General features: G+C 46.3%; 1 protein-coding gene across 2 annotated transcripts in view; it reads left to right on the forward strand.

Annotated features, from left to right (window-relative positions):
* The window catches only part of LOC135396695 (protein jagged-1b-like), a 71,564-nt gene that overhangs the window by 28,667 nt on the left and 15,858 nt on the right, over window positions 1-27,039 (forward strand). For both annotated transcript variants that reach the window (XM_064627819.1, XM_064627820.1), the window contains exons 2-6: window positions 13,336-13,390; window positions 23,589-23,843; window positions 24,409-24,469; window positions 26,332-26,465; window positions 26,531-26,668. In XM_064627819.1, coding sequence (XP_064483889.1) covers window positions 13,336-13,390; window positions 23,589-23,843; window positions 24,409-24,469; window positions 26,332-26,465; window positions 26,531-26,668 — 643 coding nt within the window. The remainder of the gene's footprint in view (window positions 1-13,335; window positions 13,391-23,588; window positions 23,844-24,408; window positions 24,470-26,331; window positions 26,466-26,530; window positions 26,669-27,039) is intronic.

Here is a 27,039-nt window from a genome sequence, read left to right on the forward strand (position 1 = left end):
CATCTCTTGAAGCGTCACAACAAAGCCGCAACACATTTACAGAGGTATATACGATACTTCCGCTTGCGCGTTTCACGAACCTGCATAACAATATCCGCTGTCTGGTTTTTAGATGACCCTAGGACGGTTGTGCGGATATTGGCCTTCCTATCGCCAATTGAGGTCGAACGTGAACATCAAGGTTCAAAGCAACTCCAAGGACGAGCCCAGCCCTTTTGACGTCCACACTCACCACGTTTTTCTAATCTGCAAATATGCAATAATAATAAGAAGTAGATCTATACGTAAGGTGAGTCCGCAATATATGCAAGGAAGACCATGACGAACGGAGCCAGCATACGCATAATTGCGTGCCAATATATACTATCTGCTGGCGACAGCCTTATAGCACGCCCGGAGAAGGATATGGAAAACTATATAAGTGATTGTTCGTAATTCAGAAAAGATGTCTTCAGCGGCGTGCGGTTTTTCTATTTGTTGATTTCCCCCGTTCCGTTTCTTTTTGATTGAATCGTTATGCAATATTTTTTTAATATCTTAAACATGCATCTATGACCAACCAAAGATGTACGGAATGGTTTGTAAAACTTTTGACAGCAGCTTCACGCCGTGGAAAATCGTCAGAACTGAAGCGGTGCGATGTCGTAAGGGGGCGCTCCCGAGTAAAACAGCCGCGTGAAAGACTTCGTAACATTCTAATTATGCGTGCTTTATAAGATCCACAGACGGAAAAAATCATTTTACCTGAACACGATATCAGTATGTGGCGGAGCCAGAAAAATATTTCGGGAGGTGCTCTATGGGGATTTTACATAAGGGAGGAGGATTTCACCCTCGTTTCCGTCTCCCAAATGCACTACCAAATGTACGATTTCTGGGAGGGTTTCAACCCCCGAAACCTCCCCCCCCCCCCAATAGCTAGGCCACTGATATCACTAATCTTAATGCTCAGCTTTTCGTTTCTGGGTTAGTGTTATAATTTTTTGGAGTTGTTGAGAATGGTAGCCAAGTAAAGCAGCTAACGAAGTATCGAGACCACCGTGGTCGAGACACAAGAACTGATTGAGCTACAACAATTAAACCTCGCAAAAACGTATTTTCTAAATACTAAATCGTTCAAATAAATATCCAAACCGGTTTCAGGGTCACTGCAGTAACGGCCAAATAGGCGGACAAACTTTCACACGGATCTTGACAAAACTCGATGTGAGGATGTGAGGAACATGGTTAAACTTTTCGTCTCTCCGACCAGTACACCTGTTATATTTGCATGCTTCATGAGCCAAAGCACCACACCCTTCCAACTTGCTATATCCGAACCTAAAATGAAGGACACACAATCAGATCATAGCCCTACAAAAATAGCGCCACCTGTCGACAGACACCCAACTGCGACATCAAGCGAGCAAACACTCGCCGCTGTAACCATGTATAGCTAACAGACGACGCCAACAAACCGCCCAGCACAGTCCCTCTTCAACTGCGCCGTAAGGTAGCTCTTCATCCGCGTCATGGTCAACAGTCCGCACTCGCTGGGGACACACGTGCAGACGGTGATGGAATGGCCCTGCCAACGCTGTTTGCTCTCGTTCTATTTTCTTTTTCAACGTGTACAGCAATTCAACGCAATCTACTTCATTCTTTTCTGTTGCGGTGTAGTCAAGTGGTCGGCAATCTGTTTCTGCTCCACACCATCAAACGGAGAGGAATGCAGTAGCGATAACATTTCAAGATAAGCGTAGATTGATGTGTGCCGGTGAAAATAAATACACATCGAGTGACAGACAAGGAACTCCTGGACATGTTTGATGATGAACCATGCAGGCGTCAAAGGAGCTCTACTGCTCCGTAGATGGCAGTCGTATTTTGTAGCACTTTAGGCCGCCAGAATGTGCCGTTAAACCCCCAATGTTCGTTGCCCTAAATGACACTTCCAAAACTATGCTAGAATAGCAAAGTTTATTTTCGGACCTGGCTGCACAGGTTGCTGGTCAGCATTTGAACTGCTTCGTAGCACAGGCACAAGCAATGTCCCATTTGTCAAATGCAGTATACCGTACAAACAATTTCGTGCCTACCTCCAAGTAAGCAATTCAAGCCACGAATTTCCGCGCTTAGAATTCCCGGAATTTATTGGCGGCGGAATTGAAGGGGCTTACAGTATACAGTAGTCCAGAAACTGTTATTTCCCGACAAGAGGGAAATAATAAATTTGCGGTATCCTGAGTATGGGCTCATCAGGTTGTTCCCTTTGACACGAAATCTCTCGCGTAACTTTCCGGCTCTAGTTAAGTCTCGTCCCATATGCCGTAGTGAGGACGTATGGTGATATGGTAGTGTACGTCGGGAACGAAAAATTCGCGGACGAAAGCTGCACTGTCCACTGTGCTATTGTACAACTGCAGGAAGGGCAAAAAATAACCGCAAAGACACCAGCAAAAGCTACATTTCAAAAGTGGAGCAGAGCCATATACGATCAATTAAATGATCCACTTAAACTATCATCCACTTACACACGCACCTCCTGATTTGTTATATGTAGGTGGCTTTCGCTTTTTTGCGACATGTTCCACGTGACGTCGAGACTGGGAGGTACCCGCGTTCGAATCCCGGTGCCGGCTGTGCTGTCTGGGGTTTTTTCTCAGACGCTCTCAGACATATGTCGGCACAGTCCCCTTAGAAGTCGGCCCGGGACGCACATCCCCCAGGGCGTCAGTCGTGACGTTGCCCACCTCTGTGAGGCAGACAACGGCGAGCTCTTTTACCATCACCACCACCGCCTTTGCGACTTCTATTATTAGGTAATTTACCTTACTTTGTGTTATTAGGTAATTGTCATGAAAGGGCGTATGCCCACTCTCTCTCTCTCTCTCTCTCGCTCAATCGCTCTCTTTCTCCTCAAATCACAGGTGATAACCGAACATAGAACCATGAGACAACTCGAATATGGAGTCCTTGTGGGCTGCATGAACCATAAAATTCTGAGGAACCACTACATTACATACGCCAGTGAAACGAAAGATAATGACGCGGAACACTTGGTCCGATCGCCTCGTTTAAATTTTGAGTTTCACCATCTGGCTATACGCACTTGCGCGCGCTATGGACCACGCAATGGTCAACACAGATGACACGACAGCCAACGCTAACCTCATTCTGAGGATCATGCACAATGGAGGCGTCAAGTGCCACTCCTCGTAATTTAATCTGCGGTTGAGTGGCGGGGAGCGTATAATACCACAGAGGGGAGCCAAATCTGTTAACATATATAACTAAAAAGATGGGGGAGTCCTTCAAGGGGGAAGGTGATCGCTTCGTGCCTAATAAAAAAAAAATCTCATTATGTCGAATGCGTTTTTTCTGAGTGTTTGTAGGAGAGAGTTGTGAGACGCATTTCCTGAAAGGTGAACACTGTCCTTCGTCTTCGGAAATGTTGTCATGCGAGTGGGTTAAGGCGTCTCGCTCGTTGGTGTCGTGTTGACTGGGGGGTAGTGGGTTCGAATCCTACCACCGGCAGTGCTGTCTGAGGTTTTCCCCGGGTTTTCCGAATGCTTTCCAGACGAATGTCAGCACAGTTCCCCCTGAAGTCGGCCCAGGACGCTTACTAACCCCCTGTCCCCCACTCCTTCCTGCTGTCCTCTCTCCATCTGTACACGTCTATGCGCCGCTCATAGCCACTGTTGCTTCGCGGCGCTAACACGGAATAAAAAAAATTGCGAAAGTGGAGAAACGTTTAAATCCTTTTATCGATACTGATATAAAACCCTATATAAATATAAACTTAACTATAATATAAACTTAGAACATAAATTCTTATATTAATACTTGTCACGTCTACTTTCCCCCCCACCCCCACCTCCACCGCCACCTCTACGATCCTGGGGAGGAGTCGCGGGTCATCCGATCAGTCAACAACCATTCTCACAATTTGCAACCATAACTGATAAACAATTTGCAAGAATAATGACCATGCGGTAAAACATTGCGTTGCAATTGAACAAATTGAGCATGACACAAGTCTAGGGGGGAAGGTAAATTTTGTACCACTTTGCGTTTTTATTAAGTTTTACCGTTTGCGTGACACTACACGCGGTGAAATTATGTTTCTGTAGTGACGTTAATTCCATAATGCACACTTATTTTAGAAAATGAAATTACCCAAGAAACATTAAACTTCGAATTTTTCGTGAGACGCGGAACGAAAGCGCTATCGATCTTTGGGAGCGAGATGGGCGTATACGGCCCTTTTGTTACAATAAACGTTATGCTAAAGTGTCACAAAAAGGTGTTCGCATCTCATTCTCAACGAAGCGGGAGATGGAACGATTTCACTCGGAATGCCGGTTGGCTTGGAGAGAGATTGTTTTCCAGAGTGAGCTCCTTCGACATCACTTTGCATGGACCCCGTCGTCAAGTTTCGGAAAGCGCCACCCGCCCACTCGGTGAAAAATGAGAAAGACCCGCATGCACTTTGACCTTCCCCGAGCTCCGTACACATATAAATAGGTAACGTGCAGAAAAAAAAAAAAAAAGAGCAGAAATGAAACGGTGGAAACAGAGGCATCGAAAGCCCATCGTTTTGCCGCTGAGGTACAGCATTCGCTCGCAGCCATCAAAGCAACAATTATTTACTTGTACCGTCCTTGTACATGAGCTTCTTCTCCAACAGCCTACAGTGCTGCTTCTTTTTCTTTTCAGTAGCAAACTACGGTGTTCCACGTAAGCTTATATAATAGAGCCGCACCCTAAAACTGCTCTTTTCGTTGATTACCTCCTTCTTCTTTTCTTTTTGTTCTTTATTCCCAGGCACTATACATTAACGGCAGGCTCAGTCCACCGTTTGAATCGTAATTATTTCCCCCTATTTTTATCCTCTCCTTCTTAAAACGACGGTCACGACAACTTTGCTCTATCGGAAGTGCACCGGACATTCCAAAAACTTGATAATCTTTCATTCCTTTCTCACCCGTAATGTGAAGGTGATTGGCCGGTCACCACGCGTACTCACCAATGGGAATCTCCGCCGAGCTATGAGTCACAGTTTCATCGGGAACAGGAAAAAAATTAAGTCCGATAGAATTAATCGCGATGCATCGAGTACTTTGCAGACTACACACAGCATAACAGTGCCGGCTCCGCTGCATTGAAATAACATCTGTTGTCAGACCACTGTCAAGACGGATACAGGCGCAGCTCCCCCTGAAGTCGGCCCAAGACGCATTCTAACCCCCCCCCCGTCTACCACTCCTTCCTGCTGTCCTCTCTCCATCTGCTCACGTCTGTACACCCCACAGTTGCTTCGCGGCGCTAACACGTGATTAAAAAAGGCCCCCAGTCGACGCCACCTGTAGAAACAAAGCCTGAGCGCTTAAACGACGTGACGAAACAATTAAGAGTCCGCCAATCACGGCAGTGCTTTTGGCGGACGTAACTATGGGAACGAGCCGCAGTAAGCCGCATGGGCAGCCACTATATAGTAACCACAGGAGACCTGCGTCAACGCCACCTAGATACAGAAGGCCCGCTTAATGCTTCCTCTCCCTCCTTCGCTAAGTGGACACATAAAGTCAGAATTCGTCTGCTATCGCGATTCGCCGTTCTGCGAGTTCAAGAGCTCGCAAATGATTGCACTGACTTCGCAAATTTGAACCTTGCCTTCGGAAGAAATATGGGACCGTTTTGCGCTTTATTTTGTTTTCCCATTCAGTACGCGGAGACGTTCACAATTTGCAGACGACAGTGGCTGCCCATGCGGCTGACGGTGGCTCGTCTCCATGGCTACAACCGCAGAAAGCACGTCCGTGATTGGCTGTACGGCCGTTGAAAACACGATCCTGATTGGCTGACTCTTAGTTGTTACGTCACATCGACGAGTCAGCCGGCTTTTTCTACCCAGGGGGTGTTGCCTGTCTTCGACATCATCTGCGACGATTGGCTGACATCCTGACTTTACATGTCTACGTGCGAAGGAGTGAGAGGCGGTATTATTAAGCAGGCATTCTGTGTCTAGGTGACGTATAGACACCGTACACCGCTTACGAGGTATAATGAGGCACAGTGTGACGGGTAGCAACTGCCGATGTGAACCGCTTTCGAAGCGACGCATCCATTTCAAACAAATCGATTTGGGAACAGTGTGCACGCCCTGAATTTGGTTTGCTCGCTTACATTCTACCCACTTGCGCTTATAAGTTAAGAAGAAGGAAATAAAGAGGCGCGGGGATGATGGATGTAGCAGCTACGCGGAGGCAGTGCATGCTGTCTTTTTTACGTCGGCCAATATTCATGCGGAGGCCGCCATTACTATGATGTAATTCGTGAGCCGGCATATAGGTGCTGTCGCTACTTGGGAGCTATGTCGCATTATCGTGCGAGAGAGCACTTTACTTTCCTTTTCTTCCTGTAAGCAGACAAAGATAGGTTCTGATGAGGCAGGGGATTCTGACACTTCGTCTTCGGTAATTCCGGATAAATGTAAAATGCAATTATTTGCATCAATGTGAACCTGCAATCCAAGTTCTACAGCGAAGGGGGTAATAGAAGCTGAAAAAACCGGCACCACGAATTCCGAAATTCATATGCGGCTCTGACGTCACGGCAGGTGCCTCTGCCTATGAGGAAGCGCGAGAGGGGTCACGTGCGTACGACAACCAATGAGAACGGCCGGAGCGCTGGTGTCAGAGCTTAACGTGTATGTGTGTTCAAGGGTTTACATCTCGCCAAGTTGAAAGACAAATATTTTTTCCTCATTACTCTAGTGTGTAATGCAATGTGCGCATGATGTAATTCACCACATCTATCAAAGTGTACCAACCCCTTTAAGCACTGCGTTTCAAAATATAGCGCAAATAAAACGGAAAGTCCCTTCCGAAAAAAATCCAACATCCCCAATTCCCATCCTTCCCACCAGGTGCTTGGCACTCTTTCTCTTTCTTCCAACAAATCAAATCACCAACATATCACGCGAAGTTACGCTGACTTTTCTATATTTTCCTTGGGAAAATGCTCCCGTGATCACTTTCAACTCTCAACTTTTCAACAACACGTTCACACGAGACGAGGCAGACTTCACAACATAGGACGCTGAAAGTCAACCACTGCACCGGAACGATACCGTTATCACAACTGACTTGTGGAAAGTGCGGGCCATACGCCTAGTGACAGTTAACTGCATAAGTGTCACAAAAGGGGTACGACTCCCGTGTTCAACGATCTGGGGACACGTGCATAAGATGAAATAACAAAGACCCTCCTCTAGGGGTTTACACAGGAAAGAAAGTGAGGGGGCATCGCCCAGGGGTGGGCATGTAGTATTACTGTAATACAGTGAACCCTCGTTAATATGACCCCCGATAATCTGACATACGCGCTTTACGACCATACTCCTGGGGAACAATGCAGTAAAACCTCTGCAAATCCACCCGTTAATATGACAATTCCGCATTATGACCAAAATATTCGGGAACCACCATGGTCAGAATAACGAGGGTTCACTGTACTTTTTGGTATTAGTATTACGTATCATAGTACGAGTTTTAAAAAAACGTATTTGTTTTAGCATTACAATACGCAAAAATGTGTATCACTCCTTTTATCCCTGGCGCACCATGGCTTCAGTTGCTTGTGCGCCATAAAAGCTCCAATCATCATCATCATCATCATCCGCGTCATCATCATCACCTTTTATCCCTCCATCGTGTACTGGAATAAGGCTTCACTGCTAGTTTCAGTCTGGTCTCGTTCGTTTTTGTCTGTCTTTTGTGCATATCTCAAAAGACTCTGGGAAATGTTGCCAGCAACTGTGACGTGTTAGTTCTTCAGTGTCGTGGCTGTGTTTCACGCGAAGTATGCCCTACGCACTTTTGATCAACTTCTATTCACCATATGGTAAGCTGACCATCGCACTCTAGACAGCGCACAACGACAGCTCATTTTTGACGACTTTGAAGCGGGTTAAAATAAGCTACCGATTAGGTAAAGAGAAGGGTGTCGCGATCGATTGAGGGGTTGTTGATGACTGCAACAGGTTACACACGAGAGTCCTGGTACGGTAGCCGTTGAAAAATAGCGGACGCCGGGCAATTGACGCGCGCGGCGACCTCTGGCGGCGAGAGAGAGGAGCCGTTGGCCAGCGGTCGAAGAGAGCAAAAGCGGATCCAATTAGTGCTCGAAAATAAGCTACCGGTGGAATGCCAGACCCCCTGGTGGACGCCCAGGAATGCAGACGGTAGGATGGCGAGGTGGCCCACGTTGTTACTGACGTGGTCTGCTCTTACATGCTCTTTCCAGCGACAGGTTTCAAAAGGCCTCGAGGAGAGAGGAAAAAAAAAAATTAGCAGCCGATTTTTTTTTCTTACGTCGAACCAAAATCACGTATTGGCTATACTTGCCGCATCACTCTTTTTTGTTCCCCTTTTAACTTACGAATTCAATATTTGTGTGGCTTGAGAGTCAAAATCGGGCGCTTAATGTTGGCTTTATTGAAAATTCTACAGCCACGAATGCAGTACATTGCGAAAACAAAATTATATAACACTGAACCAACACGCTCAAAACCAACAAGCGCAAACAACGATACCGTACGCTTTCTTGTGACAATTAAAGTAGCCGCGTAAGTGTCACAAAAAGGTGTACGCCCCCCGTTTGCAACAAATCAGGGGCGAGAACGATGTCCCTCGAGATTATGATTGATTGATTGATTTGTAAAAGAAAAAATTGACATGTTAGTGTCGAGCCACTCGGGACTGGCTACTCCAGGACGCGTTATTCAGAAAAGAAAGGGAAACTACACAAATCTATCCACACAAATCACCTCGAAATTATGGCTGGCTAGGAAAGCGTAAGTTCGGTTTTATGAGCTCCGTCACCTGTGCTTTTGGAGCCCGAGAGCCTCAATCTAATTTACTATAGCAACGTAGAACGTGAAGAAAAAACAATGTACAAGTTTCCGGCGATGCAGAATCAAACCTGAAGAAGTGCAGCCTACTGCACGAAAGTCTTGTTTTTATGTATATAGTAAACGGTTGATGCTCTTAACCGTCTTTGTTACTATAGCAACAAAGGAAAAGCAAAAATTAGCGCGTCCGTCAAGTAAAACACTCATGGTTGTTGTGTTCGGCTGTCATGCTGCTTTTGTAACAATTGTTCGGCGAATATAACGCACACGGGTGAGGATACACAGAAACGATCACGATATGGGACCCGCCGCCGTGATCGAGACAGAAATACGAACACATTTCGGCGTTCCGTCCTGCATCTCTCGCGCAGCGCTTCAAACATGACCGCGATTTTTATCTAGCGGTTTCAAAAAAATTAAGAAGCAAGAGGCCCGTCGTCAGGTGCCCAGATGTGAAACCGCTCCAGCGAGACAAAAACACGGGGCCCTCTCGTCAGGAAAGACCTTCGATATGACAGACGACAAAAAGACAGCCCCGGCTCGTCTATTTTTTATTTTTATTTTGTTCGTTCTGTACAAAGTGACACCGGAAACTAGCGGGAGCTTCTTCCCGGATTTTTTAATTATACCTAAAAAAAAAAGAGGGAATCATACGTAGGCGGCATAAGCACTTCATATTAATCTCGAGAAGCGGAAAAATCACTCGTGCTCCCGTCCTCCTATATTTGTGCTTGACGTCCTCCGAGTACGGTCGCAGTTACATACGCGAATGACGCTCGTATGACGAACGAACATATTCGCCTCTACGGGGGGAGGGGGGATGCCCTACGATAGAGAGATATGGGCAACCCCTAGCCCCCCAAAAATAGAGAGAAAAAAAAAAACAAGGCAAGAACCACGAAATGAAGGATAGCCACGAAGAGAAACGCAGGTCCACTGCTTTTTACCTCTAGTACTTACTTTCTTTTATTTTTCAGTTTTTTTTTTCGTACTTAAAACAGACCAAAGGCCAGGAGTAGTCATTTAAATAGACGCAGGACACTGGCTTGAGCGACAAAGAAACTAAAGAAAAACAAGGAAAGTATTTCCTATACTCTATAGTCTATAAAATACGGTACTAATAATTTACAGATAGTCGTTGGCATCATTTGACCACATTGCATCTTTGTTAGTTACTCCTTTCTCTGTTATTCCACCCATTTTTTCTTTATTCACATCACATCACATCACATCTGTTATTCCACTCATATGTGACTCGTGGGCGGCTGGCGTACCAAAAGGCCATCATGTCCTATTCACGTGCACACGATAAAAGTTAAATAAATTTATGTCATATTTATTAATTACTATATCCCGCAGCGAGCTTCTTTTATTAGGACAAACGGCCAGCAATGCAGCAAAATTTAAAAAACGATACATTGATATACAACAGTCGCAGCGCATCTCTCGTATAGAACGTGACAGTAACCCGTGCGCTTGAGTGGCATCGAAAATTTAATTGAGATAATTTAGCAGGAAAAAAAAAAAGAAAACATATTTCAAGGTCAAGCGCCACCACATGCACCTTCCGTTAGCGGAAGGAGTGTCGGTAAAACCGTTCCCCGTCTTCCCCACGGGTATCACATGACGACTTCCCTAGGCATGCATAAACGCCCATTTAAGCCCGGAGTTTTATTTCCGACTGCGGATGTAGGGATAGATGTTGCTCTGATGGATGGTGCAGATCCGCGTCGTGTAGATGTATGGCAGCCATCAAATCTGTCGCTCTTACATCACCAAATGTTCTTCGCTAACGTCTGCTTCTCTAAGATCAGAACGAAGCGCCTTTCTCGACGCAACGGGTGTTCGATAAAAAGATTCTGATGATTCGAAAAACTGACCACGATGCTAAGGAACTTTCTTTCTTTCTTTTTCATTACGTGTTAGCACCGCGGAAGCAACTGTGGCTATGATCTGCGTACAGGTATGGACAGATGGAGAGAGGACAGTAAGAAGGAGTGGGGGACAGAGGGGGGTTAGTGTGCGTCCTGGGCCGACATTCGTCTGGAAAGCCTTCGGAAAACCTGAGAGAGCACAGCTGGCGGTAGGATTCGAACCCAGCACCTCCCAGTCTTCAGCACGACCTTGGCTACCACCAACTAGGCCGTGCCGCAGGTGCTAAGGAACTTAACCACAGCACTCATAATCAGAGGGAAAATGTTGTAAAGGATGTTTCGAGCGGAATACCGCCTCTTGCATGCAAGTCTCTCGTGTGTGGAGCATTGATTGACCTATACGAGGCTCACATCTCCTTTTTCTTTTTTCAATCAAAAATTGAAAAGCATTTGACAGAGGTTTTTCCCCACGTGAAAACACCGCGTTGCGTTGCAGCTGCTTCCCTCACTATTACACTGAGTTTGATCCTTTATTTTACATATCGGATGGCGGATACAAAAAAAATACAAATAAAAATACACCAGAAAACACGCGTACTTCGAAACTTGTCACCCATATTCACCGGTACACGACGACACTGTATACATGAAGTTGTCGCGTATTTCCGGTATTTTTGGCGTATTTCTGGCTTCGTGTTACCAAATATCTTTATTGATACCAGTATTCATCTATATACGCACATTTGATATACACATTTACACACACAGGAACACACAACACGATAATCACGTCCGGCGCTAATCCATAAATTGCCACTCAATGCGCATGCATTAATCCGCAAAGAAGAGAAAGCGCAGATTGCCGACTGGGGTGCGTCACACAGTCCTCCTTTCCGCAAACAATCTAGAACTCGTTGTCGGATATTTATCCGCTCCACTTTCACACGCGTGCGATATTCCGCCGTTTGAGGGCCGGTCGGTCTGTACGTAATACGGCCGGTGCACTACAATTGCCGGGGCCCATTACACCCGTTTGTTGCGTGACCCCGTTTCATCAAATATGCGATCCGCACTGTCTCGCAGAGAGGCAGCGCGGCGGCAGACAACGGGAGCGAGTTAGACACCTGTCAAACAATTTGTATCTCGTGTTCGTATTCAATGCGCTGAAATATGCTGCCTCACAAACGCTTTGTTATTGTCGTTGCTACGCGATATATCTGTTTGTTTATCGCTCTCTACTGCAAATGACGGTTCTCCGGCTCGAAGCGAATATGGCTGAGGTCAGTTATTCAAAACGTCGAATAGTAGTTGTTGTTGGCGGTTATGGGTTTGATGAGAGGTTAGTCGAGACAGGGCTGGCTTGCTAATGGTGAGCATGGCTGAGAGTGGAATTATAATTCAAAAAACAACGGTTGACTCTCCTGGTGACTATTAGAGACATGAAACAGCACGCGGCTAGATATCTTATCTCTCTCTTAGAAAAGGATGGAGCAGTTATACCTTTTAGGAGGTAATAGTTGTCGCATATGTTGAGCCTAAAAGGTAGCAAAGTTCGACTTGCTACCTACGAATGATAGGGTTACCGCTTCTGATTCGGTGAGCGAGGGGCGCGTACGACTTTTCTTTTTTTTTTCTTTCTTTTGCAACTAAGATATATATGATAATTGCTTTTACCACCCTTTTACACCTTTTATCAGGGGCTGGTACAGAGGTTACCACGTTTTCACATCCTTTTTTCTTAGAGTGCAGAGACTGTGAGAGAAAATAGTTGCTTTCGTTTCATTTTCTTTTCTTTCTTTCTTCTTTTTTTCTTTTTTTAAAGCCATGCGGTGGTCGCAAGATAATTCGAAACTGACGAAGGCTAAAACATTGGTGTACATATGTGAACGGATATTCGAGTGGGCCGAGCAGAGGGTCCAGTAGGATGTCGAAAGAGTGTTCTTTGCTGGAGGACAAATACAAACAGACGATTTGTCAGTATTCGAGTTCAGTATGTGAGAGATTATCCAATTATTGCTATTATGCGAAGCTAAAGAGAAAAGAAAAGAACGCGTCGTTTTAATGGTTCTTCCCTCTACAAAGCATGCTGTCCTCTTCCGAATAAATGCCGGAATTCTATAAGCTTTGAGATTGCAAGACGGGCTACGTCTTCATTTTCTTACGACTATTTAATCGGTATATGTATTTGGCGAAAGGAATATCAAGTTTCATATGCAAATCGGATTGAACGTTATTCTGACTCAGTGAACAAGTTTCTTGTAGTGCCTCTTCAGCAGGCCAGAGATCAATCTACCTTTATTCGTCATAACGAAGATATAACAGTTTCCAAATATCCATATTCCAACGACCATCATCAATCCTGCCATTATTTATTGCGATTAATTCTTGCGTTTCGTTCTATCCAGTGATTATAGACATGTGCTTGTAGTGTACCAGTGTGTAAGATAGAAAATAATAATAATAATAATATACGAAATGCATCAACCCTTCGGAGAACGCGGAATTTCAATCTCGAGTGTATCTCATTCTTGGTTGTCAGCTGACGGATTTTCCTTTCTATTGCAGAGATCCTTCACACTGATCTTAGAAGCCTTGGACCACAACAACCACACGGAACCATGTAAGACTCTATTTTGGGCTCAATCAGTCAATCAATCATATTCGTCATCTTGGCATAATAATGATGAGAGGGCACGCAAAGCGTGGAACACAAATAGCGACACACGATCCTCGTCACTTTACGACGCGTCCAAGATGACGTCGACAGGACCTGCACGTGCATCGCTCGCTCCCGGCTTTGCGCGCGAGCTGGTTTCTTTCTTTCTTTTTTTAATTCTGGAGCATGTCTTTCCGTCGCTTAACCTTCACGGTGATGCGGCCGTCGGCTGCACAGACCTTCTTATACTTGCTCTGACATTTGTGACGGGGCCCTGTCATGTGATCGCTGCAATGCGTCTACTACAACGCGGAAAAGAGAGAGAGAGAGAGCTGAAGCTAAATGGCGGAGGAGAAACACGCACCATAGGGCGGCAGCAAAATAAAAACGGTCCACTTGGTCTGAAACCACAGAGAGTTTAAAGTTTGGAAGTTTAAAGTACTGTTTAAAGAACGGTTTAATCACGAGCTAAAAAAAAACCAGCAAAGTCCCACACATTGAAGGTCACACGTGCCCTCTGTGCCCGTACCACGACCTACTCTATACTAGAGATCTGGAGAAATGGCAATCGCCCCTGGGTAGAGCAGGGTCATGGGATACACTAGTTACGGCGCCACATAGCATTACTGGGGAGAGGAAATGACATGTATCATCATTGCACCGTTGTTCGTCTGCTACACAGGGCTACAGAGGCTGTTATTAAGCACGCTCTTTCGTACCTCGTCGTTGCCAACACAGCCCACGATACATCGCTGCGGTTTCAGCAAATCACGTGGTAACAAATAGTGCTAGCTAGCGCCAAATTTCATATAGCGAAGCGGCGATTGCCAGAACTACTGCAGACGCAAGCTGCTGCTGCACTGTTAGGAGCTTTGCGGGTGTCCAGGGTACCTTCTCCCTCACCTTTCTTCCACAGGAAGCAAACTCACTGACAACTTCCGATGAACCTAGAGCATGTTCTTGGTGTGGACACCCTTACGTATATTGGCGTTGATGAGATGTTGTTCATAAGTGAACATCCAAATGCAACTCCACGTTTACCGGCACGAGCGGAGAGGGCAACCCGGGCATTGGATGAGACTGTGCAGTATAGGACAACCGCGCATGCGCCACTGCACGCATGTTTCATGGGATGACAGCATCGCCGACAAGGACCAGCAGGCTTTGCTGCACATGTTGCAATCATTGCCCGAGATACCCTATTCCCCCTTCCACTTTCATAAACCTCCTCTCCGTAACACTTCCGTAACGCATGCACGGATGGTACAAGTTGCTTAGACACGCCGTCTTCCGCGAGGGACGTTAAATACGGGGTGCCGTGTGATGAGTTTTCATCGCATGTTAAAGAACCCTCAGGTGGGCAAAAGCAATCCACAGACCGACCGCTGTGGCGTCGCTCATGATCTCAGTTGTCTCGCGACGTAAACCCCCAATTATTATTAATTTTATTATTATGCACGGATGCTGTAACTGATCGTAATCCAGGTAAATCCAGGAACCCAACAGGGAATAGGTGAGATGAGATATACAAGACAAAAATGGACAGGTGGGTACTCAGAGCACCAGCTACTCCAGGGCCCTTAGACGGTTATGACACACAGCACAAACAGCATTACCAGTCATCAGAGTTATTTCCCACACACAGCTCACAGGGTCATTCTGTGGCATTATGTGACCCAATAGGGGAACACTGCGGTTATTGGTATAGCTTGTCAAGAATCCCTGAGAGAGGGGGGAGGGGGAGAAATCCGCGCAGCTTGAGGAGAAATAGGCATCAAACTAGAAAGGCAACCAAACGTGAGTCGCCCGAAACATGAACCAAGTAAAAGGCCCAATCGACGTCATGCAGGACAACAAGGACGGGAAGACAAACCAACATGTAGGCGAGTGTGTCCAGATTATACGCGAAAAAGAATCTACATACAAATTTCACATCAAGTCAAAACAATCGTGCCCCCCTCCTTGCACAACTCCCGGGCAAGTTGCCCCATGGTATGCCTTGTCCCTAGTACCTACCATTAAACGAAACGTCCTCCATTGTGTGTATACCCCGAGTGATGCTACCGGGGGAGGGGGGGGGGGGTTACTGGGGTCTACTATTATGCATCATTTGGCCTCAGCCGTCGCTTCGTGTTACAGGAGTTCGACACCAGATATTCCCTTCAGCATCTTCATTCTGTGCTGTAGCGTGCGCGTCTAATCGCAACATGTTTTCCCTTTGTTTGCCGTTGTATCCAAGATTAACCTCTGCGCTTGTCCGTCGTGAGCTTATGCATAGAACAATAATGTACACTTCTTCGAACGGCAACGAACAACGAACATTGCTGAACAATTACGGCATGTTTTGCGAACGAAGTTTTGCAAATTGTTCGAGCTACATGCTATACCAGACGCATACAGTTCATACCGTATGACGCTTCACCGCTAACTACCGCATACTAAATAATGCCGGCTTGCTTTATACTTCCTCTCCCACCTTCGCTACGTGGACATTTTAAGTCGCGATGCCAACCTCTTCAGCAAATCGCCGCGAACGATTTCGAAGCCAGAAAGCCTGTGGCTAGCAGTGGCTGTCCGTATGGCTGATGTCGGCTCGTATGCATAGCTACGGCCGTGATTGGTGGACACTTAATTGTTACGTCACGTCGTTCAAGCGATCAGGCTTTGCCTCTAGGTGGTGTTGACTACGGCCACTGATTGCATGACAACGAGTAGCCGGCCGTGATCTGGAGTAGCCGGCTCTCGTAATGAGTGCCTCTTTCTCCATTTTTTTTCTCTTACCATCTCAACTCGACTCAACAACGAATGACTGACTCATATTTGGGGCGTGGCACCTACGTCACGTCCGAGACTGGGAGGTGCCCGGGTTCGAATCGCGGTGGCGGCTGTGCTGTCTGGGGTTTTTCCTGGGTTTTCCTCAGACGCTTTCAGACGTATGTCGGCGCAGTTCCCTTAGAAGTCGGCCCAGGAGGCACATTCCCCCAGGGCGTCAGTCGTGAAGGCTGACGACGGCGAGTCCTTTCACTAGCACCACCACCACCTAAGTCACGCCGACTAGGTGGCGCTGGCTTAGCCCAACAACAACAATAAAGGATATGAAAGTAATGATGACATGGAATGTTTCCCCGTGGTAGCCACAGGACCCTACCCCACTTCGTATATACACAGGGTCCTAAAACACGTGAGGCATACCAATTATGGCAAGCGACAATTTCATGCCGTATCTCGCCGATATATCAGTGTTGGCTCATTCACGACGACGTTCCCCGCTTTCATTCTTTCACAGACACAGTGGCCTTTCACTGCACGATGTCTTTGTTTTGGACAACACTAGAGGGCGGAGTGACGCTTTTCTAGTAGGTGAGTGACCGACACAATGCCGGGTCGTACAGCAACAGGGGCCTGGTCCAAACTTACATCCACGCCATCAGTTATGCACCGACATAATTGAGGGCCGCCACACAGGTCTACATGACCCGTGTGGCAAGTGTATACCGTATACAAGGTGGAATGAGCTGGGAAAGCAGCGCAATTTTCCAAACATATCCCGTGACCCACACTCCTTGGATTAACGTTCGGTATTACGATGCTTTCGAGGACACTGAAGTATAGGGATATTTCTTCAGATGGACCACCTTGGCTAAGATACGAAGCGACAGACGTTCCCTAGAGTGGCAATCGGTGTACTTATAACGTCAGGGTAGGACCTCAGGGGGGAGTCAACTGTCATGAAAATGTAGGGTATGCAGGGCACACACTTTTGTCCTTTACAGATTAAAAGAAAAAAAAACAACGACAGCAGCATAGAAGTCGTTTTTGCAGTTGAGTTATAAACCAAAAATCAAATCAAAATATTTTTATTTGGAGCTTTAGATACACATGATAGGTGTGGGACAGCGAGGACAAAGCCTGTGCTGCTGTCCTGAACATGATAGATCACAGCAATAAACGCACGTCTTGTGGGCCTACCGGGTTATAACCAGTTTGTAAACATAAACTATAATAACAAAAAAGAAAAAAGAGAGAGAGAGAAAAAAAAATGAAAAAAAAAGAGGTGTGATATCTGCATCAATTACACGCAAAAATAACTTTGAGATACCACAAAAGGGGGAGACACTATATATATATACTCTCTATATATCTATATCGATTAATACACAAAAAGATAGAACAAGGCTGACATCGATCTTATCACATCTCCGACAAAAGGAAGGCCTTCAAGTGTTTTTTAAAAGCTCAGAAATTATTCATTTGTCTATATTGTAATGGGAGTGCATTCCATAGCTTTGAACCTTTGTACCCCAATTTTTGTAGTCCAACGTTAGTCCTTTGTTGTGGCACTCTGAGATACATATCATCTCTTCTTAAACTGTAAGAGCAGGTAAAATACTCCAACTGAACCACGCAGGAAGTATGCTTTGAATAAACCGTACGGTGCATGAATAGTAGCACCTTGTATCTTTTTCTTTCAATCATCATCATCAGCAGCAGCAGCACCTTGTATCTGAGTAACGTAAAAATGTCCATGACGGATAATACGGAGAAATAAGATAATACGCAAAGGAAATCGACTGTCCCGGTTCTATTCTCAGTATTACTCTCAAGGCGTGTTTCTGCAATACCAAAAGAGGTTGGAGAACACTCCGATAAGTTAAGCCATAAATTTGCAATGCATAATGCAGATGTGAATGAACTAGTGCATAATAAATTTTAAGAAGAACATTAATAGGAAATAGTGACGCCACTTTCGAGAGCGCCTAAAGGCCTGCCAGCATTTACATGGTGTCGCCATGTAAGGTGTTCATTTAGTGTCACCCCTAGAAACTTCACTGAGTGGACGCGAGAAAGTACATGGGAATCAAAGTGGACTTGTAGATGGGTAGAAATCCAGCGAACCAGTAGAGATGTAGGAAGGGCGTTGCGTCAGGACAGAAGCCGCCGATATTTCGAACAGAGACTGTTCTTGAAGAACAGTCTCTGTTCGAAATATCGGCGGCTTCTGTCCTGAGGCAACGCCCTTCCTAAAGTGGACTTGTAGGTTTTCTAAATCTACTAGCCTTTGAGCTGGGTGGAAGACCACATAATTTGATTTAGTGAAATTAGATACTAACCGGTTCAAGGACAACCATAGTGATAGTTTAGATAGAATCCTATTCGCTTCTCGATATAGAGTTTCTGGTGTATCTGCGTCAACGAACAGATTGGTGTCATCTGTGTAAAGGGTGCAGTCTGTTGCTAGAAACTCAGGGAGATCATTTACGTGTATCGAGAACAGGAGTGGGCCCAAGAACCTAACCCGGAACTTAAAAAGAAAAGCTTCATGACTAATTATGAAGAATTCATTAATTTGGGTACTCCGGGCAAGAGCGAGATAGCAGCACGGGAGACGGACCTCGTTTATCGAGCATTTCAAGTATTCTATAGTGTGCTCATGGTCAACATAAGTCTGGGTGAAGGTGCACAAAAACTAAAAGTATATTAAAAGAGGTAACTTGAAAGTTATCCCTTTGCAAGTTGCCCAAGTGACACCAAAGAGGTGCAAATGTTGTTTACTCGCGATAACGTTGAAAGAACGTAACACGACTCAAGGGACAAAGCTCTCAATGACGATTAACGTAGAAGAGAGCCTGATATCGAGTTGACAACACTGGCACCCGGGAGTGGACAAGAGCTCGTTGACATCTTTGAAAGTTTCATTTTAAAAAAATTTCCTGAAACATGCATACTTTGAAGTACCCATCGCCGAATTATGATATGGAAATCAACCGTAACCGAAACAGCGCCGATCGGGAGTGCAGGTAGTATAGCGCTCATTTCACGTCAGAAGGTCACGTGCTTTGGAGCGATGGAGGTGATTGGTGTAGGTGTTCGTCTGCTGGCCAGATCAATCCAGCGAAGGATATTTCACCTCACGCGCTCTTTCCTTTATTTTTAAAAGATAGAATGGATTTGAACGGGGATTTTCGCCCATTCTGTTATCTCGCTTTTTCCCGAAGTTCTCCGATTAAAGAGTTAACTGATTAATTTTAGGCAATTAGTCATCTTATAGTTATATATATTCTCTTCGAAACCTTGTCCTGGCTAGAGCCCACCTGCATAAGCGGTATCTCTGTGGCTTTCGTGGCCTTTTTAATAAAAAGAAAACATGTAGCTGATAAAAAATTAGCACCCTGGGTACTAAGCAAAAGCGAAACGGTCATTGGAATGGGTGTGCAGGAACGTTACAGTTCAATCGTTGTTCACTTTCACAATTCAAGTACGGTTACCATTATCCAATAAAAAGACCTTGTCAGGCAACACATCCAGTCACGTGCGTCACATATAGCGAGGTTGACAGCACGGAGTAATACGTAATTCATATTCCCATATTTTAGGGGTCGACGACCTCCCCTCGGCTGTCAGTGTTCTCTGTTTGGGAGAATAGGGGTCCGTCAGGAAAACATTTTCGGCAGTCCGCAACTTCCCTTTAAAGGAAAAAAAAAAAGCATGCAGCATGCGGCCTCCCACGCGAAACAACAACGCCGCCACAGCTTGGCTACAACACACGGTGGTCCGGCGGACTAAAAAAAGGACGTCATTTTTGGCGGGCAGATTCCGATACGGCGGCACTTCCGGCCGACCGGAGTGCGGACCTTCCGCCAGGAAGCGTATGGTTCCGAAAGAAAAACTATGTACCCAGAAAACCCCCAGCCACCCCAAAAATCCTACGAGGTCATTGCACTCGTGGGACATGGTTGGATATCCCCCCCAAAAAAATATTCCATATTGTGAAGCTTAAAGGCATATCGCGATAAGTTTGTGGGTACCAGGAGGTTCCAGAAAAACAAACCGTTTAATGCACAGCTGGGTCAAACTTGAGAATGATCGATTCCAATATTAATACCACCAGGTGTTCACCTTTGATAAGTGCAAAGATGTACCAAAGGCCATCGTCATGATAAAAACCTTAAAAGTTTACCTTTGATAAGGCACGTCGAATAGGGAATCTTGGTAGACCGGTAGACTCCAATACACAATAACGGTTCCGAAAATACGATAAGCCAATCGCCCTGCCTCACCCAACTGGCTAACATTACATAGCCAAATTTGTATTTGACGGCATTTTTTTACAGGGGTAGATCCAAACCCTTACTTTTTTTTGGGGGGGGGTGGGGAGGGGGTCTTTTCTCGAAACGGAAGGGAAGCGAGAGCCTAATGTTTTTCTAATGCTTTGGGGGAGGGGGAGATTACCCCCACACATCCCGTATCCGCCAACGATTCTTTATCGTATGATTTTCGTAGAGGGCTTCCGATGTACTACAACTGTTCTACTAACTGTTCTGAGGCCGGAACACACAAACACACGAACACGACAGAAGCATCAAGATGCCTAAGAACGGTTTCAATTGTGAAGGTTGCTCACATGCAGACAATTATTGCATACCGACTTCTTCTTCTTCATCTTCATCTAACTGGATAGGGTCTGGAGCTATGTGGTCTCCCTGGTGGGCACCTGCAGCTCCATTTCTTTTAAGCTTCAGCGTAGTATGAAGACGTGTCTTGAACGTGCAACGCTCTGCCATCACTGTTTCCTTCATTCTCTCATTTTCACATCAGCGAGAGAACGGCTTAATAGCGGTTGACGATACCGCTGTCTTTTACAAATGCGCAGAGGACTTTCATTACTTTCACTTGTTGCTGTTTGCAGCGCCAGTAACCAAATAGTTTGTAGAAGCTGAAAGGTCGAGAGTCAAGCTTGTCGAGCACAGCCTGAAGTCGTTCTCTGTGACTCTCGTAAGATGGACACTGCATGATTATGTGAAGTGTGTCTGCCGGAGTGTTGCATGTGCGGCATAACGAAGTTGATATGAGTTTCATTCTGTAGAGTGTAGACTTTCATTCTGTAGACTTTCCAAACACTGTCCGGACACATAGCTAGTATTGTTTCACACTTGCCGTAAAGACATCAGAATCGAGTTCCAGTACGAGTTCCGTAGACCAGTCAGGGGAATAAGTGATGTCTACAATGCGTTATCTCCCACGAGGGGCATCACATAGTTGTTTGTCCAAGTCTGTCCAGTCATCGTATCCAGCCCTGGCGACTGATGCGTTCTGATCATGAGGCAGGTGCTCGGATCACTTGTACGTCACTTCTTCATTTCCGCGATTTACGAAGCAGAGCCCTAGTGGTCTGTCTCCCTTTTGCCACCTCACTCGAAGTCCCAAGTTTTGTGTCACGCGCGAGGAATGTGCTTAGTTCTAGTTGGAAACATTGCTAACCAGCATTGATGCATCGGCACAGCCGGTACTGTGACAATTCAGACTGAGCCAGAGGCGTAGCCAGAAGGGGGGAGGGGGGGTTCAAGGGGGGTTCACCCGAAGCATTACCTTTGGTAGTGCATTTGGGAGAGGAAACGAGGGTGGAATCCCCTCCCCCATGTAAAGTCCCAAAATATTTTTCTGGCTACGCCACTGGACTAAGCAGACCGGACAGTGCAGCCAATGCAGACGATTGTGCAACTTATAATAGTCTCTAGAACATCGCTTTCTCTCGCTCTCTCTTTTTTTCTTTAAGAAATTCTTGTACAATATTCAGGAAGACTGTTATACAGAATATGCAGTGATCGCACACAAATTATACACAGCACCCCTGTAAGCATTATATTCGAACCCCACTATACATTCCATTTGCAAAGACACAATGATGACTTTGCGCACCTATGTCTTCTGATGTTCTTGGCGTTCCTCTTGCCTGTCGGTTTGCTCCAGACGCTGTAGAGTCATACTCTGTATCTCAATGACGATTGGTACTTCTTTCATGTTTCTTTTTTTTTTTTTTTTGCTTCCTTTTGAGTGGCGTAGCGCAGCCAGCGGAGGACAGCTCAATTGTTGTGCTTGTACATAACGTTAACTTCATTCTCATATCTCACATTCAATGGAGTTGGGAGTTGGAATGAAAAGAAAAGACATGGAGATGGTGGCTCCTACAAAAGACAGGAGCCGGCTACATTTAATGTTTCGCGTGTAATGGGGTAGTGCACTGCTCTCCACCGGTGGATCACCCCATGTCATAGTCACGATTTATTTGTTGTTATCATTATTGTTGTGTACCGGTCACAAAATTACACGTAGATCTGCAAAAGAGGCAACCGAGAACGAAGTGCCTGTTTTTCAATGAATGGCGTACATAGACTAAAGCACTGTACGGGCCCGGGCTTACCCGAAAGCCCGAGCCCGGCCCGGTCCGGCCCGCGGGCTGGGCCGTGCTTTGCGTTTTTTATGCGTGCTTGGGCCGGCTCGGGCTTCAGCCGCCGGGCCCAGGCTGGGTACGGGCTTGACAACGCCGGCCATGGTCGGGCATGTACGCGAACATATTACACGTGACTGGACAGCTGAATTTTCATGTCACTTTTGTTTACATTGGGTATGGGATATCATTGCATTCTCATCTGAGAACTATCACTTTTTTATATGTGATCATGCTTATTTCGTGTAATGGGTCTGGATTTCACACGTGCACTCACACACATTTGGGGACGATTGGTGTGTCGGGCGCGCTGAGATGTTTGCTGACAAGACGAAAGGAGTTGGGCGATTTGGGCAACAGAAGAAGCGTCCTTCGCTTCACCAATGCCAGAGAGGAGCAGCCGCGTACTATGTCTGCACACGACACCGCTCTCTCCGTGAAGCAGAGTGAGACGCTGATCAAGGTGGTCACCACCCAAGCAAGGAAGCACCAAGCACAGAGAGGCTTGCAGGCAGAGAAACACAGCCGCTCCGTTCGAGAGTACCTCATCACTCTCTACCAATTAGCTGCTTCCTTTTCCTCGCTGCGCTGTGCTCTTTAGTAAATCTAAATACGCTTCGGGGCCTCGAGAGCACATAGAGCAGAGGCGGGCTGGGACCGAGCCTGAGCATGGAAACAGTCGAGCCTGGGTCGGGCTGGGCTGGAAATCTATAGAAGGCGTCGGGCCCGGGCCGGGTGCGGGCCGTAGCAGCCGGGCCTGAAAATTAGACCCGTGCAGTGCTCTAACATAGACATGCAAGTGTGTTCTGTTTACGGTGAAAATCTCGATGCATTAGGCTCTGGATGTAAAAGCAAAAAGAGGACGTACGATGGTCGTAAGCCTGTTGCACGCTTGCAGAGAGGACGATAAACTTACCGCATTATTCGCTATTTCAGATACGGACAGCATCATAGAGCGTCTGGTGTACTCTGGTCTCATACTTCCAAGCGCCGAGTGGCACACACTTAGGCATCCCGGACACAGGGCGCAGTTAGCGTACAAGATACGGGTCACATGCGCCCCCAACTATTACGGCCCCACCTGCTGGACGCTGTGCAAGCCTCGGAATGACCGTTTTGGCCACTATCAGTGCTCCAAGAACGGCGACAAACTGTGCGACCCCGGCTGGACCGGGGCAAACTGCGAAACGCGTAAGTACCAGGAGAGTATTTTCCTGAACACACGACGGCCAACTGGCCTCATCGGTAAAAGGGGTCCAGATTCGCTTGAAAGGTTCTGAGAACTTGGCAATGCCTAATCACTAGTGGATGAGCCCCATTAGCCACACAAGCCCCATAGCGTTCTGTGTTGGAAGTCGTTTGCGGCGATTGGCTGGAGCTGTGGAAAAAGGGAGAGGAGGCATCGGCCTTCTTTAGGCTAAATGACGTTGTCTCTTTAAACTGCCCTGAAAGAGCGACAGTAACCAGCTCAACAAAAAATTAATTTCACTTTTCTGCATATACTTTGGTGACTTTACTATCACTGGCTTGGATTGGAATGGATTGGAAAAAGAAAGAAAAATATGGAGAGGTTAGTCCCGACCCAGTCGGAACTGGCTACTCCAAAACGCGTTTGGAGTAGCTACTATCATTCATTAGCTTATGATCATAACTTTCTCGCGAAGTAAATCCAAGAACTATAATTCTTGTTACTTTCGTTCAGTGCCTGTACGAAAAGTTGGAAATCTCACACTCAATGCTCCTCTTTTTTGCGCAGCCATATGCAAGCAAGGATGTCATCCCACCCACGGCTACTGTGAGAAGCCCGGCGAGTGTCTGTGAGTAGAGAGTCCTGCAAAAGGACGCTTTTCTTTTCGTCTTTGTCCACTTAACGAACGTGGAAGGTTAAAAATAAAAATATAAAACAAGGGGAACGACGCCGTCCTCCCGGCCGCACGTCGATTTCGCGCGAATGACCTCCTAGAAAATGGCGTTAAGTGCTACTTGTCCCACAAATAGCAGGTTGGACGTTGCATCGCCAGCTCACATGGCGTATCTCGGTCTCTTAATAACGTGGAAAACTTGGAGAAGATTACACTACACGTGTATTCACACGAGCGATATCCTCACGGAATATTCTAGTGGAAAAAGCGAAAACAATGCTCACGAAGCCGAAGTTCCGTCCCGTGTTATGTTGAGCATTCACACGGTGCCGCAATATCGGGGGTGGCGTACCGCGCACTTAGCAGATGACACAGCGTCTTTTCCTGTCGTCTGCTACGGAATACCCTGTGGCTGTGTCGCAGTATATTCCCCAATGTTGGCAGTGTACGCGAAGACACGACGCTGAGCGCTCGCGGTCACGTGACAGCCATAAAGCTATGACGTTTTTCGCATCTTCCGCTGGAGTATTAATGTCGCTCGTGTGAATACACGGTACGAATGTCGTACGCAAACATTCCTCCTCGCGGAATGAGAAATGTCGTTACTTTGACACCAACAGAAAAGGAACGGGATTCGTCCGTTGTGTAGTTCGTGATTTAGGAGCGAATGGAACCGGAATTTACGCTTTCCCTCTCCTTCTTAAGAAGGTCGACAATGCGAAGCGCACTCTCATTGGTCTTCGCAAACGATTTGTCCAATCATCGCGGAGTGTCGTTTAATGAGACCAATCAGAGGCCTCTCCGTATTGTCGCGTTTCTTGAGAAGGAGAGGGAGAGAGAAACCGTAAGTTGTGATTTCTTTCGCTTCCAAATCTTGAACGACGCAACGGACGAATCCCGTTCTTTTTGTGTTGGTATCAAAGTAACGCCATCTTTCATTTCGCAAGAAATTTTTGCGTATAAGTGCCCCTTTTAATTGTGTTTAATTATGGCACCATACTCGTGAGTGTCTAAATAGAGCTAATACGCATTGTTGTGTGGCGGATAAAAGGGCGCATTGAAGTGGAGAACAGAGCAAGCGAAGTACCACACGACAATCGCGCGAATTCCTTCCTGGAACATGTAATGGCCGGGAGTTTTGTACGAGGGCAAGTGAACGCCCCTCGCAGGGAAGTGTCCCGCTGCGTCAGACAACCCAGTTTGTTGGAAAAGCAATCGCATTGCTGCGATTGAAACGTATACTCCGCGTGTTTCGCATAGAATGATCTCCTGCCGAAAGAGTGCTTTCTGCGAAAGACTCCAGCTTTGGCGGTTGGCACGCGGTTTTCCGGCACGAAACGGATATCGTTATAAATGACACCCGTCGTCCGTATTATTGGTACGAGATAAAGAAACAACCTGCGAACAGCATACTAATCCACGTCGTTTACCGCGAAGAGGCTGAAAAGTTGAGATGCGCAGAAAATGGTTTTCCCGGCGGTAGTTGTAGCTGAGGCGATGAAATAGGCCATTCTTTAATATTTTTCCAGATGAATTTAATCGTTGGAATTACTATGTTTGAACCGCATCGAAGGGTTAAAATAAAAACCAATAGCGCTGCCAATGTGTAAACGGTACACATATTTGTCACATATATGTTTTTTCCTTTCTTTTTTTCAAAATTTGCGTATTGTTATTCGCTATTTCTGGCATCATCACCGCTTTCTGCATAGTGTTTGCCGGTGTCTGCCGCCCAATAACCCATTCTAATATCACTTTCTTTATCTCTGTCTTCAGCGTGAGTCTTAATCTTGCGCTTACCCCTTCTTTGTCAACAGATGTCGCCACGGTTGGAAATCGGAGCTGTGCGACCACTGCATGCCGTACCCGGGCTGCAAGCACGGTTACTGCAATAACACGCCATGGCAGTGCATCTGTGATATCAACTGGGGTGGCATCCTCTGTGACCAAGGTAACCATAGGCTTCGCCCGTTCTAAGCACTCTATTTTACTCACGAACAATGAAAATAATTGCAGATCTTAATTACTGTGGAACGCACGAGCCGTGTCTGAACGGAGGCACCTGCGAACACACGAACACGAACGACGTCAAGTACACCTGCAGGTGCAGGGACGGCTTCTCGGGCATAAACTGCGAACTAGGACATGGAAATGGTAAGAACATGGGTAGAGGACTTGCTTCTGTGATTCATAGCTGATGCCGTGTTGACATCAGAGGGCGCGCCAATCGGGACCGTCGGTTTCTTCGGGGCTTGAGTGACGTCAAGTGCTCCAGAAAAGAATTAGGATCTATCGAAGCGCGTGCCTGTGATTTTCATTGCTCTTAGTCGCGGCTAGATTGTGTATTATGAAATGCGTAGCGTAGAAGCATGCACTTACACACTCCCACGTTATAACGAAATTGCTTTATTCGAACTGTCGCTTTATTCGAAGAATCACACTGTCCCAACCGAAATGCATGCCCTTCGAACCCGATTAATCAAGGTATCCTACCAGCCGACTCCGCATAGTGCGGAGGGTGGACC

This window comes from Ornithodoros turicata, chromosome 6, assembly GCF_037126465.1.
Source record: "Ornithodoros turicata isolate Travis chromosome 6, ASM3712646v1, whole genome shotgun sequence".
Classification (NCBI taxonomy): Eukaryota; Metazoa; Arthropoda; class Arachnida; order Ixodida; family Argasidae; genus Ornithodoros; species Ornithodoros turicata.